This window comes from Echiichthys vipera (assembly GCF_963691815.1).
Source record: "Echiichthys vipera genome assembly, chromosome: 2".
Classification (NCBI taxonomy): Eukaryota; Metazoa; Chordata; class Actinopteri; order Perciformes; family Trachinidae; genus Echiichthys; species Echiichthys vipera.
In genome coordinates, this window is record NC_139827.1 from 17,629,405 (window position 1) to 17,645,880 (window position 16,476).

At 41.8% G+C, this 16,476-nt stretch overlaps 1 protein-coding gene across 1 annotated transcript in view; it reads left to right on the forward strand.

Annotated features, from left to right (window-relative positions):
• adgrl3.1 (adhesion G protein-coupled receptor L3.1) overlaps positions 1-16,476 on the forward strand; it is a 128,499-nt gene that overhangs the window by 88,188 nt on the left and 23,835 nt on the right. The window contains exons 11-16 of the mRNA XM_083929248.1: positions 1,054-1,092; positions 6,987-7,170; positions 12,184-12,306; positions 12,494-12,699; positions 14,678-14,854; positions 15,808-16,017. Coding sequence (XP_083785374.1) covers positions 1,054-1,092; positions 6,987-7,170; positions 12,184-12,306; positions 12,494-12,699; positions 14,678-14,854; positions 15,808-16,017 — 939 coding nt within the window. The remainder of the gene's footprint in view (positions 1-1,053; positions 1,093-6,986; positions 7,171-12,183; positions 12,307-12,493; positions 12,700-14,677; positions 14,855-15,807; positions 16,018-16,476) is intronic.

The following is a 16,476-nucleotide window of genomic DNA, read 5'->3' on the forward strand; positions in this document are numbered from 1 at the left end:
ATAAAACTCTGTCTCGGCGTAGAGTTATTCTCATTAAAACGTACAGTTCTTGAGATGAAAACAGGCTTGGGACACACTTTACGTCATAGCTCATTGTTTAATGAACGTCATCCTTTGAGCCATGGGTATGAAGATGCTGTCGACAGGCGGCCTTGAGTGCTTAGTTCAGGATCATATTAATGGAAACTCGATGCTGAGTATGCAAAGGATCTGTTTTACTACTTCGGTAGACAAGGGAAGAATTTAGTTCTGTATTTTGTTCATGTAGGCATTCAATTAAAGTGAGTTAAATCATTGGGGAATGGCTGACTGACTGGGTGGCGGGCTATTTCTTGATTGTCTCTGTTGAGGTGAACAGTGATAGGCGGGGTTTAGCAGCCAGATTGATAGCCACTGCCACCTCTTATACAGTCAGTCATTGGCTTTTTCTTCAGCTTCTGAGTCTGCTTTCTGCCTTTTTGCTCACTGTTTCACTCTTTTCATTTTCTCTGCTCTCTCTAAGTAATTCAAGGAACACGTGTGAAGTGAATACATAGCTAAGCATGTGTAAGTGGAATCAATTAATCTGTTTAGCTGTTGACCAAATGGCCTGTTAAAAGGTTGCATTTGTAGAAAAAGGTCCTCCATAGAAGAGGAAAAGCATTCCTGTTGTTTTCAATAATGGCCTAATTATATACCTAATTGAGTAATATGCCAGTTTATTATGCTAATTTTTGTTAGGAAATCGAATATAACCAATCATGCACGAGTGGCATTGTAATTAATGCCATCAATTAACTTGACAGTAGATGCAGAGAATGAGTAGAAAAGGGAATGACAGAACAGAAAATCCTTAAAATGATCTAGAAGAAAAAAGGAAAGGAATATTAGAAAGACGGTTATGGGAAGATGAATTAATATAGGGTGCGAGTGAGAAGAATAAAAATATATTCCAACGTCTTTGTGTGCAATGTTAATGAAGTGGGTGTGACTGCCTTTGTGAACGCAAGTGTGTGTACAGTATATGGCTGGGAGGTGTTATATCGCTAACAAATGAATTGTTTGAATTTGCAGCTTCAGAAGAGAGAAAGGTCCTGCAGGTTTTTCACACAGGTATTTCCGCTTCCTGGTATCTTTGAATACTTTGCCACAGCATAGACCCACACACATTTTTTTTTATTGTTCACACTCAGCATGTAACCCACAAAGCAAGCTTGCAACAGTCCACATTTCTAATTCTAATTGTATGCTGCAGCAGTTGTCTTATGATTTGCATCCCATCCCTTCGAGGAAGGCGGTCATTAAACAGCTCTATTCTGACCCTGAACCAGAGCATGGTGTCTGCTCACAAAAGTTTTAGTCTCCTCGAAGGGTTCGCCATTCTTTTGTTTTCAATTTCACTTTGATTTTTTTTTTGCATTCACAATCAATGGTACTGATAAGAGGCCATGATCAATATCAATAATAGCTCATCTATTTTGCAGTTCTGTTTGCAGAATTGTAAACATGCCTGCCTGGAACCAAATGACTCGCAATCCATCTCCATTCAATGACTTGTCCTCTCTGCTATCACAGAGAACCAACTGAGTATGATGGATACTCTGTTGCATATTGCCTGATCACGACCTCAGTGCCTTAAAAATAATGCCAATGTGTGTTTGTGGCTCAGTGTTTACTTGACATTTTTTTATGTTTAATGTTTATTAATTTATTTTCCGTCCTTGTTGTTCTGCTTGTACTCATGTTTGTTCTTGTTGACGCCATGTGGGAACAGAAAATCCGATATCATTTCGGCATGTTTCTGGTCAGCTAAAAAAACACTTTTCACAACATCAAAAGACCCCACCTCCCTCACCCATGTGCTGTGGATAGAATGCAGAGTCTCTCTTTTTCTTTCTCTCCGCATCGTCCGACACACATTCACACCCTTGATGGGCTAGCTCTTTTTCTCCTGATGCAGGCTTTTCCACCCCCCCACTCTCCTCTGAAAAGTCTTAACGTCAGCACCAGTCAGCAATGTCACATCATAGAACATAGGATTAGGGCTATATGCAAGCTGACACACTCACGCATGAATGCACGCTACAAATATATAAATATATGTTCAACAATGATCTCATGCTGTCACATGTTGAATTTCAAGGAGTGGCTACTTTTCAGACAGCTAGTTACAGGTTAAAGTCAAAATGTTTCACCACACACCTTGTGTACTGCAGGGGGCCGGGATTGATCGATTATATAATTAGCCTTAGTAATGTGAAACAAAATTATACCAACAGTCCCTTACTCTGCCAGATAGAAATGTGCGTGATTAGGGATGTGGTGTGGCGCTGCCCTCTCCTCGTTAATTATCTACAGCACTAATTGCCAAGTGAGGAGAGTGGGCAGGAGGTTTGGGTTCTTAATAGAGACAAAAAATAATTGAATTCTCTCTTTTCCTTCTCTCTCTCTCTCTCTCTCTCTCTCTCTCTCTCCCTCTCACACTTCATCTCTCCACCTCTCTCACTTCGTTCGGGGAACTGGGGACTCGTTTCATGTATACTAAATTGGCAATTTATTCATGATGAAGTTGGTGGTGTGGAGAGGCTTTCATGCTGTAGGGTGGATTGATGGAGGGAGGTTGAGTCTGCGAGGTAGACTGTGAAAAAGAGAGGAGGAGGGGGGTAGAAATTAAACGGAGAAAGAGAAAAGAGTCACAGAAATGGAGTGTGAGAGAAAAACAATAAAGGGGGCAGTGAGGAGACAGTGATTCTCAATGACAATGTCTAATTTGCCCTCTATTTATGGATGGTGGGTCAGAACATGGCATGCTGTGAATTTAAAGCCTGATTTAGCTGCAAACTCATCCTGTCGGGGAAGACAAACTCCAACAACAACTGACAGATAAGCCTGCTTCCCTGATGAAAACATTTTCAAAACATGCACTTTTCTCAGAGCTCAGCCAAGCGACTAAAAGAAGAAAAAAAATCCACTCTTTCCTCTACTTTTGCCCCTACTTCTAACATCCCAACTCCGTCATTTTACAAAGTGTGTCCTACTGTGCGTGAGAGTACACATACTGTACACCCATGCTCGTGTGTGTGTGCCCATGCTCCCCTTGTGTAGCAGGGAGTAGTAGGCCCAGCTCTAGTCTGTCTTTCCACTGCTGTTTACGCTGGATTACCCCAACGCTTCAAAGCATTTCACTTCTGCCCCATTTACTGGCGTGCGTACGTGTGTGTTTGCGTGCATACTGGGGGTACGTGCACACACTCACACATGCACGTGCCTGCCCTGTAGTAGCACATAGACACACACACACACGAACACAAACGACACCCTTATCTGTCTCTGCAGAGCCTCTCCCCTCTTTGAAGACCTCTAAATAAAAAAAACTTGTCTCCATTTTAGCCCTCGAGTCCTCATACTTGTGCAGATAGAAATGTCACCAATGGCACCAGAGCTTACAGGCATGCATACACAAACTCGTATATTCAATCTTTAAATTTCTGATGGGGAGATGTCTGGACCTCGAGGAAATCACACCCCTTCTTCTTCTCCTTACCTATCTCTCTCCTCTACAGATCCAATCTTAACGCCAGTGAATTAAATTTCAATGAAAAAATTATATGAAATTGAAAATGCAAGATAATCAAAAGTTCAATAAAAAGCAATGAAAGGTTTAATGAGAGGAGAAAGGGGGGGTTATCTGAAACACATCAAAGTGAGCGTTGAGCAAAGTGTGAGCAAATGGAAAGCAGTGCCATATCTGCCATGCCTACAGAGCATCCTCTCCTCTGTCTCTCTCTCTGTTGCCTGGACTGCTACTGTACAGCAAGTGGAGCAGAATAATGCACTGCAATGCTTCTCCCAGGCCCTTGTGCATACCCTCAAACACACACACACACACACACACACACACATGCATTTTAATGCCAACTCACATAGGAGCCCACATGCACCCCTTCTATACCTATACATTAAACAAATGCAACAGAATATTGTATCTGAGGCATGTATATGACACTGCATATGGACTCATTCATGCAGCACTAGGACCACAGAGAAAACATTACTTACACAATACAAGCAGTTTATAGGAAATTCTGTTTTCATACAACTTGGGTCTTATATTAGTAGTTTTGGCCGTCATTCATATCAGTAATAATTAAGCTAATCAAGGTTATTGCAGTGATCTGGGAACACAATAAAGGCCAAGAAACACTAAACAGTCAGTCGATTATGCAGGTTTTGAACAAATCCCCAGACTAGACAAAGCCATTTGGAGTTGATTGCAAAGGCAAAATTGTAAAATGTTCCCAGTACTGACTGCTTGGTACCAGACATCAATCACACACTGATTGTCTGGTTCAGCTTTGGCTTTAGGTAGGTATAGCTAGGTATCTATACTGTGGCTCTGCAGTCCCCGCGACTTGGAAGTTAAGTTCCTGAAGAAATGTAGAAATCACTGACGGAGGATGAATCGAGGCATTTCAGCATGCTAGCCAGACCCAGCTGGGCACATGTGCATACACCTGTGGGCGTGTTTGTTTTGGTTGCGTTAACTTCAGCGATGAAGGTAGATGTTCCCAGATCTTGCAAGGGTCGCAAACAATGTTAATTTTCTCCGGATTTGTCCATGTGAATAATGCCATTCTAGTGTCAGAATTTTCAGGAGATATATGGCTTATGAAAAACGAGTCTAATATTTACTTAGGTGCACTGAATGTAATGTGGCTAAAGTTATTAATTTACACATAACATGTCAGACTATAGTTTAAAAAAAGAACAGTTGTAAGTGCACAGTGAGATTACTTAAGATTGCTTGTTTTATCTGACCAATATTAAAAATCCCAAATATATGAAGTCTACAATTACAAAAAAACAGCTATAGAACAAGCAAATGTTGGGAATGAATGACTTTAATTAAGCAAATCATTATTACACTGTTGACAGTCTTTTTTTGACTGTAGGGCTACAGCTATTTTTTTCATTATCAATTATTATGTTTTTTTATTTTACACATTACAGATTTTGTCAATAAAATGCCAGAGAATATTAAAAAATGCAGTAACAAAGCATACAATTCTCACATTTAGAAGCTGGAATGTTTGGTGTTTTTCCTTGGGAAATTGCTCAAATGATTAGGCTACTTGACTATCAATAATGGGCAAAACTATAAAGACAACCCAAGTTGTAATAAAACAGAATTTTCCTTTAAATGAGTATTGAAGCTTGTCAGTCTTCTGTCACAGTCAACTAAACGTTGGAGACAGAATTGCCAGTTGCATAAGTGTGTGCTTCCTATCCACTCCTGCTTATTCTGGTTGTTTGCTGAAGCAGTGGATTAATTAGTTTTTGTTTACGTGTAGCCCTCCCAAACTCATCCGATATGCATCCCAGCTAATTAGCTGCTAGCGCTAAAAGAGGACATAATATTATCATATTAGCTTGTTGGCTAAGCACCCATTTTGTGTGTGATATACTGCATCTACGTGTCTATATCGCACCCCCAAAATAAACAGTCGGGATTAGCTCTAATTCCAGAGGACAACTGCATGTTTTGTAGCACATGCTATCAATACTCACTCATATGAGTCATTATCTACAGTGTTTCTCTGATGGACCCACTGTAAACACACAAAAACACACAATCCCTGACGTTGTTTCCCCTCTTCCCTCCTGGTCTGTCACTTCTCCCTAACCCCTACTGAAAGGGGCAGGGAGGAAGTTAAATGGTTGATGTGTAAATGCCAATAAACTTTTGTCTATTCCTCGCTGCCCCAATTCCCCACTGGACCCCCCCTCCCCTCCCCGCGCTTGTATAATGGCACCTGCATTTCCACTTTCCCATTCAGCCTCCTCAAGAGGGAGAAGCATTGAAAGAGCAAGAGATATGTGAGAGATGGGAGTGCGTTTGTGGAAACGCTGGTTACAGACAGAGAAAGAGAAAATAAAGAGACAGATGGGAGTGTGAGATGTGTGTGTCTGATAGCACCTGTATTCGCTTTTTCCGCCTCCCTTGTTCCCAGCGGACGCCTGTCACCATGGACTCACTGGGCTGTTTTATCACTCTCCCATGACTCCCCCCCATCCCCCCACCACTGGCTCTATTTTCTCTCAGTTTCTTTATCTCTCCAAGGGTCTTTTAAGATGTATGTGTGTGTGTGTGTGTGTGTGTGTGTGTGTGTGTGTGTGTGTGTGTCTGTGTGTGTGTGTGTGTGTGTGTGTGTGTGTGTGTGTGTGTGTGTGTGTGTGTGTGTGTGTGTGTGTGTGTGTGTGTGTGTGTTTGTGTGTGTGTGGTGTTCATGTCTGAAAATGGGGAGGTGAATTCTTAAGAGCATAAAGGAATGTGAGCTGGAGACAAAATAAGTATTTTTTCACAGAGAGTGATTCATCTTCCCGAGCCAACTCTACTCCGTTTGGTAATATTTTTGGATTCAAAACTGTTCTGCGCGGCTGGATATGACCCAGCAGACATTATCTGATAAAGACCCTTCTCAGACCCTCAAGCACTAGTTTTTCAACTCAACGATAAGACTGTTGATTTAAAAAAAAAGAAGTAGAAATGAACCAGGTTTGGGGGTGTAGACACATGAATGCAATCAGTTAATTAGCTTAGCTTGATTTTCAGAACATCTGTGATGGATTTTCATTGCAACATCCTTTTAAAGAGAATTCTATAGAAAAAAAGATGGGAATGAACATTATAAAGTGTCGACTTCAACTTTCATATGGTACTTTTATTTAACAGCTGTATTTTTGCCTTTGTTGTGTCTGCATGGGAATGACACATTTGCATCGCTAACATTTTTGTTGTCATGATTTATCGACATGATAAATGGAAAGCCACTGCATTTTCACTGTTGCATCCCACTGACTGCTGTCGTTACGGTGTAGCAATGTTATTTCTACTATGAATGGATTTGCATTAATGTCAACATTAGCATCATTGACTGAATGGCTAAAAATGTTAGCATTATAGCTTCCTTTATGTGACCTCGGTGTTTCTGCTGCTGCTGCTTCAGGCTATGGTGGAGACGGTGAATAATTTGCTGCAGCCACGAGCTCAGGCGGCGTGGAGAGAACTGCCCACCAGCGGTCAGCTGCACTCAGCCACTCTGCTCCTCGACACAGTGGAGACTGGGGCTTTTATGTTAGCTGACAACCTCCTCAAGACTGACACTGTGCAGGAGACCACTGACAACATCCGTGAGTATATCTTTTTTTTTTTTTTTGGGGGGGGGGGGGGGGGGGGGTTCCCATCCTTGACTGTGCACCTGTAAAGGAGCCTGTTGAGATGCCCTCAAGCAAGGCACTTAACCTCCTTTGCTCTGGTGAAGTTACACAGTGCCAAGTGTTTAAGGCTGTGGCTGCAATGGGCATGTCTCAGGTGTTAAGTTGAAGGAGCATGGCTGGAAGAAAAACAATTTTACGTTATGTTGACTTAACCTTAATACAATGTAGTAGAGGGAAGGAGTTCTACAACATGTGCTCAGAAATGTGGTTCTACCATTTCACACAGTTTTCTTTCTTCTTCTTTTTTAAGAAGAAAAAAATGATGAATTGATTGTGAATTGATTACTCTAAGAATTGCCCTTAGGTGTGAATGGTTGTCTGTCTCTGTTAGTCTCTGTGTGCCCTGCGATAGACTGGCGTCCTGTCCAGGGTGTACCCCGCCTCACGCCCGATGTCAGCTGGGATCGGCTCCAGCCCCCCCGCGACCCCGACCCCGGGATAAGCAGTTGAAGATGAATGAATGAATGAATAACTGGTTGACAATGCATGATGGAGTTACAACAACTTCCTGTTTCATAGCGAAAGATTGACTTTTGCCATGCTGCCAAGGCAAGGTGGATGTGGTCAACTGACTAAGAGGAGGACATCAAAGTCTAAAACAAGTAATTTCCTGTTGCCAGTAGGGGGCATTCTAACTATGAATCAGTATTGAGATGTAGATCTCCTCAGGCCTGAAATTTGGTGCAGATTCAGCAATGTATGGTCAGGTTACAACAACTTTCTCTTTCATGGTGAAACATCGAACTTTGCAATTCCGCCATCATTCAATGAAAACTCAAGCTTTTTTCCCCAAATTTTTTTATTGGTTTATGCAGACAAGTGCACAAGAAAAGGTATATTATTTGTACAGTGTGTTTGCTTTAAGGTGAAAAAAAAACAAAACGGACAACAACAACAGAAAAACCCCAACATGGACACTGCTATCCCACCCAACAACCCGCATCAGACACGGCCACAATAACCAACCAAGTAGATAGGTAAAGTAAAAAACAACAAAAAAAAAACTACAACTAATAGCAAAAATAAATAAGGTAAAAGTGTAGCTTTTAACAACTTTTTATTACTAATGTCTTTAGATAGTAGTGGACAATTTCGAAAAGATAAAACTCAAGATTTAAGTAACTTTTGATCACAAACATCTTAATCACCAATTTTGAAGTCAACCGGGTTAGATCCCTAGGTGTTATTTAAAATACGTTGTTAATTGGTAAAAAAAAAAATGCACTAAAAGTGCACATTTACTTCAAAATGGCCCACTTCCTGTTTGCTCTGGAGGATACCTCCAAGAGGCATCTCTTTATGTTACATGTGCCTACCTATTTTTGTGTCTTTAGGTCAAATCTCATCACAGGGATCAAATTTTTAAGTTTTCTAGGGCACCCTATTGAGCAATTTTGTCATTTTACCCAAGCACATGATGCATAAAATATCAAATTTTCCACCAGACCTGAAATGTTTGGTGAGTTTTTGATCTGAAGGCCCTCAAAAAGGCGATTCATTTGTATAAATAATACTAAACATTTCCAATAGTGCCTTGGTTGCATGATGTTGTCCCTGCTCTGCACCTAAATATTTTAGTACTTAAGCAGAGTTGATGAGATATGTCGGACAGGTAGCCAACATTGCTAAAAATCTTGCATATTAAACATCTCTATAATACTGTTTACAGCATTATATGTTTATGTTTGTTACATTGTGTCAATATTAAGTAAGATATATTGCTCTGACGAGAAGTAATTCAGACTGACTCCTTAGGGTAAAATAGCTTCTAATTTTTGTGTGTGCTACTTAATAAAGCACTATGTCAAATTAATAATTTGTGTGCATGAATAAACACAACAGAAACAGAACAGGAATCCCTTAGTAAACATTATAGGGATGTCAAGATAACCATGTTTTTTCAAGTATTTCTGTCTTACATCAGAATACAACTGTGTAAAACATTGATTACTGAAAGTTCAAGTTCTAATTTTAAATCGTCTGATAAAGAGTGGCAAAGGAAAATGGCATTAATACAATTACATATGAATTTGAGGGAATGTATTGAGTAATTTCACAACTCTTTTATTAAAACACTGCCTCTATCATGGTGTCATTGACTGACCAGGTCATATTGTTACAATACTACTGAACAAATGATTTACCTATGCAAAAATATGATTAAAATGTCTTCCTGTGATACCTGTCTGACTTCATAAACGCCCGAATAGAAGCAAAAAGAAAAAAACTCTAATAACTCAAATGAGTATAACTGGGACTGCATTTGCCAGAGATGGTCATCTATTTGTGCAAAAAATCTACAGTTTGGTAGCATTCCCAAATTATGTGGAGCAGGCTTGTAATGCTGTAAAAGAGAGGTCATGACATAGAGGTCCAGGTTGTTGTGTAAGAGGTTTTGAAGGGTCAAATCTACAGAGAGCCATGCTCATCTGACAAAATACAGGGGGAAAATGGCCTTGAGGCATTTAAGGCATGGATGAATTGTTGAGACAATGATAATTCTTTATTTATTTTTCCCATATTTTCTTCCGCTTGTAGGCGGAATTGACAAAGCAGAACAAAGCTAGTTATTATGGCGCTGTGCACATCACTTTCCTCTCCTCTCTCTGTCTCCTCCTTCCATCTCTCCTCAGCCTCTCTCACTGATCTGTAGAATAAGGCAGAAATACTGGAGAACAAAAGCCCTCTTTGCTTTTCATGCCTTTAGTCGTATATCTGTAAGACATCTTTTCATCTGCACCCAGACCAGTGAGTTGCACTCACTTGTGTTTCCCTTGATTATCTTCCTGTATACTCCCCTTTTGATGTGCAATTTCAAAAGTCCTCGGTTCATCTCACCATTATGAGGATTCACTGCTTGTATATAACCTTCAGAGATGAAGAGTCATGAAAGAGGAGCAGGAGGGCTGAGTCAGAAGAAAGGTGAATGAGTGCATGCTTGAGGGTGATGGTGGTGGTGGAATCTCAAATGATGCTGCTAGGGTTTTTTGTTTTTTTTGCTCACTTTCAAATCAGTAAGAAATGAAATCACATCCGTTTAAGTCCAACGACATGCATGGTGATAACACTACAGCATTTTTTTTCTCTTATCGCAGACAGACAGCAGAGACAAATTCCACAAAGTCAGTTCTTACAAGCACAACAGTTCATTCTCAACAACTGCCATCCTACACAATTTCACCTTACATCATTTCAGACTTGTATCTCCTCCAATTTTTTCCCTTCTAAACGCAACAAATACATATGGTTACATAAACCATCACCGAGATGTAGGCTACCTCATCTCTGAACAACTTAAAACAGGAAACCATCTTTTTGTGAAAATAAAATAGTCTCTGCATTCCTCTCCTTTTTGTGCCATTAATCTTCCCTCCCAGCTAATCCAGTGGGCAGATCCACTGTGATTATCTCTCCCTTTTATTCATAACCGCCTCTCATCTCTCTCTTTCTCTTCTTCCATCCTCACCTCCCTCTCTCCGTCTCCTCCCCCTCTCCCTCCTCATTGCACTTTTTAAGCCCCCATTTTCTCTCTCTCTCTCTCTCTCAGAGAAGAGTGAGCGACAGGAATAATTTATTTGAATGACACATTTTTAAAGAAGCCATTGCAGCTACTGTAGGTGATACTGTGTTAGATTGTTTGTGTGACTATGCGGCGCAGTATTAGGCAGATGAATAGTGTCATTATTAGAACCAAAACAGTGATTTGAAGGGATAACACAGCGGTAACAGCCTGTGTGTGTGATAACGATAATGAACGAGTGTGTATCTTAGGAGGAGGATTGTCATGACAAGGATGCTTTAATTAGATTAGACTCAGCATGTTTTGATATCCCGCCACTGTGTGTGTGTGTGTGTGTGTGTGTGTGTGTTTGGTTGTGTGTGTGTGTGTGTGTGTGTGTGTGGGTGTGTGTGTGTGTGTGTGTGTGTGTGTGTTTGTGTACACGCATACGTGTGGGTGGGTATACTGTACATGTGTTTGTGTGTGTACATAGCTTAAATGTTTCGTTTGGCTCATGTACAAGTAAAGGACGCTCGACCAGTGTTTCTCTTTCCTTCTGCCAGTATTTGCATATCAGTGTCTGTGTTTATGTCTGCCTGCCTCACTCTGCCTCCATTTCTTCTCTCCCAGACCTTAGCATCTCTTGCCTTTGTGCCCTATCTGTTGTACTCCGCGAGAGAACATAGTCTTCCTTCCGCCTATCTACCGCCACACAAGTCCTCTCCTCTCGACGTACCTGCTCGTTTCCCATCTCTCATGGCTGTTCGCTCCTCTGACTATGTTCTTTATTTGCTACCTCTCTCCACCACTTCTCCCTGACCTCCTCAGCTTCCTTCCCTTTCACCCTCTACTCCCACTCCACCTCCCCCTGCACTCTCATTTCAATCTGAGCACGTCCTTGTGTTGTTTATTGGATCAAGGAGGTTGTTTTCACCATGAAAGCAGTGTCTAAATCACCGAATCACTCAGAAGCACAAGATAACGATACAGCAAAGGTATAATTAGTCCTTAATTAGAAACTTTATCTAATACATTGCACAGCTGTAATCGGGAATGTGCTAACAAACCCGGATGGTGGAAATAGATTCCCACAATACAAGAGAGAGGATGGATTATCTACCTTGATGTGTTGGACCAGTTGCCTGGAGACATTGTTGCCTTTTTTTAGTAAAGAAAATCCAAGTTATTTCACTTTGATGCATGTCAGGTTTTTTTTCTTCTTTTTTTCCGAAGAAGCTAGAAGTGCTTCAGGCTTCATGCCTGTAAAGCACTTAGTGAGAAAACATGGTTATTGCAAGAAGCTGCAAAACAAACCGGATGTAACGTGCTATGCAGTGATTTGACATTAGGGTGTGTGTGTGTGTGTGTGTGTGTGTCTGTGTGTGTGTGTCTGTGTGCGTGTATATTCATGTGTGTGTATGTTCCAGAGCTGGAAGTGGCCAGGCTGAGCACGGATGGGAACCTAGCAGACCTGACATTCCCTCCATCAGAACTACATGGAAACTCCATCCAGCTGTCAGCCAGCACTCTCAAACAGCATGGCAGAAATGGTATTAGAGAAATCTTACATTCTCTGTCCCTCTCTCTCTCTTTTTATCTCTCACTATAGAAATTTCTCTGTCCAACCCACTTGCAATATTTTTCTTTTTCACATCCACTGTCTATTTCTGTCATCTTGGTTTTAAGACAACAATTATTAAGTGCACATCGTCTGTCTTCCCCTGTGTCTCCTTACAGGTGAGATCAGGATGGCCTTTGTCCTGTACAGGAACTTGGGGGCCTACCTGTCCACAGAGAATGCGAGCGTTAGGCTGAACAGCGAGGCGCTCTACCCTAATTACTCTGTTATCGTCAACTCCCCGGTCATCACAGCATCCATTAACAAGGAGAGCAATAAGGTGTATCTGTCTGAGCCTGTGGTGTTCACCGTTAAACATCTGCAGGTAAGAAAGGGGCAAGGTCATGACTTTTTTTTAATAAAACATATAAATGAGCCACACAGTTGAACTGGATGACATGTTCCCTTATTATGATGAACTCACTCACTAGAGCACAAAATGTACGTTAATCCACAGCTCAGTATATTCATTCATTCATTCATTCATCTTCAACCGCTTATCCCGGGGTCGGGGTCGCGGGGGTACTGGAGCCGATCCCAGCTGACATCGGGCGTGAGGCAGGGTATACCCTGGACAGGACGCCAGTCCATCATAGGGCACATAGAGACGTACAGAGACAGACAACCATTCACACCTACGGGCAATTTTGGAGTCATCAAATAACCTAACACATGCATGTCTTTTGATTATGGGAGGAAACCGGAGAACCCGGAGGAAACCCACGCAGACACAGGGAGAACATGCAAACTCCGCACAGAAAGGCCCAGGCCGGGATGCGAACCTGTAACCTTCTTGCTGTGAGGCGACAGTGCTAACCAGCTCAGTATAGTGTCCAGCAAATTAACTATTGAGTCCTACTTTATTTTCTGAGTAATGTTGGCTAAAATCTACAATGCCCAGCTGTTTAAGAAATCATTTAGCCTTCTTTTCTCTTCACCTCTCCGATTCCCAAGGGGTGTTATCAACAGCCATAGACCAAAAATCCTCAGGGCGCTATTGGATGGACCTGAAACCAATCAGAGCAACGTAACATGTAATGTAGTGCTGAGCAAGGGAGATGAGCTGTGATGAGTGAACGAGTGTTGCTGGTTTTTGCGATTGCTTATGAAAATAGTACTTTGACAGAAAGCTCTATGTCAGCTGCAGGCATCTCGATGGTTTTCGCTGCAACAGTGCTGTGAGGGGACCAGCCATATCTGCAAGAGCAAATAAAACATGATCTCGCACATCCCTTTGGTTCCTAGGCTATACAGTTTGTTTTTTTAATCAAGATTTTCATCTTCGTTAGGAACAATTGGACTGGAGTGCCACAGACAGGCTGTTGGAAGTCGGAAAGTATTGAGTAATGGACTAATGCACCGTTGGATTTGGTCTTTTCATAGGATTTGTTGAAAATTGAAAACAAACAGAATAACAGAAGCCCTATCCTTGAAAAGACTCTATAAAAAAAATGAGGACTTGAGACTAGATTTGATTGCTGTGAGCTTCACTTACTTGATTATTTTATTATTGCACCTAAGCATTAAAAAAGCTTGGTGAAAGTTATGTGAAAAACACAGCTATGAAAGGAAAAAATAATAATGTCACAAATGACACAAGAAAAGTTCTGGTATTGACATTAATGACAGACTGAATTAAGGTATAATTCCACATTGCTTCATACTGTGTGAATCATGGTGCTCAATGCGACACTTTTATTTTGTGTTGCTCATTCCACAAGCAAATGTTGCTCCAGTTGGTGATCCAGCTTGCCAGCTTGTTGTTTCACTTGCTCATTCTGCAGAGTTACTATACAAACCCATAACATACAAGGTTTCATCAGTTTATGCAACACAAGCAGCTCCTGCACTTTAGAACCTCACACAACAATCACGGACACAGCGCTGTCGCCTCCTGCCATGGCTCTGTGTTTATTTGTTGCTGCACTCTCACATTCTGTCCCTTCTGTTTGTTGTTTTGTTGTTGTGTGTGCTTGACTCCCTCTCTGTGTTCCTTCCTCTCCATCCCTTTCTCCACCAATTCCTCCCACTGTTTTCTCACTTTCTTTGGCTCTCCCAACACTCCATGTTTCTACCTCCCACCTCCCCATGACTAAGTATCCGTTCTCTGCCTTCTTGCTCCCCCACCACTCCTCCTCTTTTCCTTTGTCCCTCTCTCCCTCTCACTTTCTCTCTCTCTCTCTCTCTCTCTGCCTCTCTCTCTCTCTCTCTCTCTCTCTCTCTCTCTCTCTCTAACTTTTTCCTCCATGTATGGGTTTCTCTCTATTACTATCTCCTTTTTCCTCCTCCTCCCTTGCCCCTAGCATTCGGAAGAGAACTTCAATCCCAACTGTTCATTCTGGAGCTACTCCAAGCGCACCATGACGGGATTCTGGTCTACCCAGGACTGTCGTCTGCTGGCTACCAACCGCACACACACCAGCTGCTCCTGCACACACCTGACCAGCTTTGCCGTGCTCATGGCCCACATGGAGGTGAAGGTAGGCGTTTATTCTGCGATGGCTGCCAGGCGGGGATGGGCAGGATCAAAGGGTCAGTTGTTCATCATTTGATTAGCAGTGGCTGACAAGGCTGGTCAACAGATACTAAAACAGGGGGAGGAAGAAAGAGAATGAGACCACAACATCTGGGAAATAGATTAGACCTCTCCGGACTTCCCAATACTGAGTAATCATACTTGGCAGGAGAAATTTTTCCAATTGATTTGTCAAACTATGATGATGACATTGGGTTGAAAAAAAAAATATGCACACAAACATTCAGTCTATGGAGCTGTGTATTACCAAAACAGATGCATTTTTAATCAACCATAGCAACTCTCACCAGAGACAAAAGCTCCAGGTCATATTTTATTGTGAAAATTATTTTTGACTGATCAGTGGCTTATTTATTTTGATATCCATGAGCCATTGTGGGTGGTGGATAAAAACCTTATTGTCCCGCTGTGTGTGGGATAAGTACTTTTTGTCTCCCTGTTTTGTTACGTTAAGATCAGGCTCCTTCTCACAAATCTGCTCTTGTAACTCTGGATATTGTGTGACACCCAATCTCTCCCTCTGGGCCAGAGGATGTGTGTTACTTCTAAAAGGGTCATGGTCAGAGCTAGCTTGGCAGCCCTTTGTGAACACAGTGTGAGGGTTTGAGCAGTAGATCCATCACAGCAGTGCAATGTTGAACATTGCTCTGCCTGCCAGGTTGCGGGACACTGATGGATAGAGCCAGCACACCTGTGCAATGCAGCGTAACACTGTGGCCCTGAACGCTCAGCGACACACAGCCAGGATCACATCAGTCGGGGGGGTTCATGTTACACCAATATGACTCATGTATGTTTCTAGCAAACCAAGCTAAACATGGCTAAATATAGCAGCTGTAAATGTCTATTGAATAATCCACTCAAGCTTGCCTCTCGCTCATCTTGCACTTCCCACAGAAAGCAGACAGCATGCACGACCTGCTCCTGGACGTCATCACATGGGTGGGCATCCTGTTGTCGCTGGTGTGCCTGCTTATCTGCATCTTCACCTTTTGCTTCTTCCGCGGGCTGCAGAGCGACCGCAACACCATCCACAAGAACCTCTGCATCAGCCTCTTCATCGCTGAGTCATTGTTCCTGGTGGGCATCAACAGGGCTGATCAACCGGTAAGAAGGGCGAGATTTTCTTTTTGTGTGTGTGTGTGTGTGTGTGTACACAATATAAAGCATGCAGGCAATCATATTTTTTTCTCTAGAAGCCATGGACAGTCAATCGTTATTGGAATAGATGAAATAGATAAATAGAAAGCAAATATTTTGCACACAGGCTACATTTCAAAATGTTTTATTCATGCTGTGTTGGCACAGGCTTGGCATAACTTAGCACTGACCGATACCACTGATCATACTGCATTGGTGGCAGAGTAAATTGTGAAATACAGTATTTACTAACTTGCTGTCAGTGGTTGACCACATTGCAGCTACATGAATAAGAAACAGCAGGTTTGTTGCATTCAGCCTTCTTGGAATAAATCTAAAAACAGAAATTGATTAGCTGTTAAATAAACACATATCTTGGTATTCAAACCAGCCTGGATTGTGTAACTTATTTTTTTATCTAAAAAT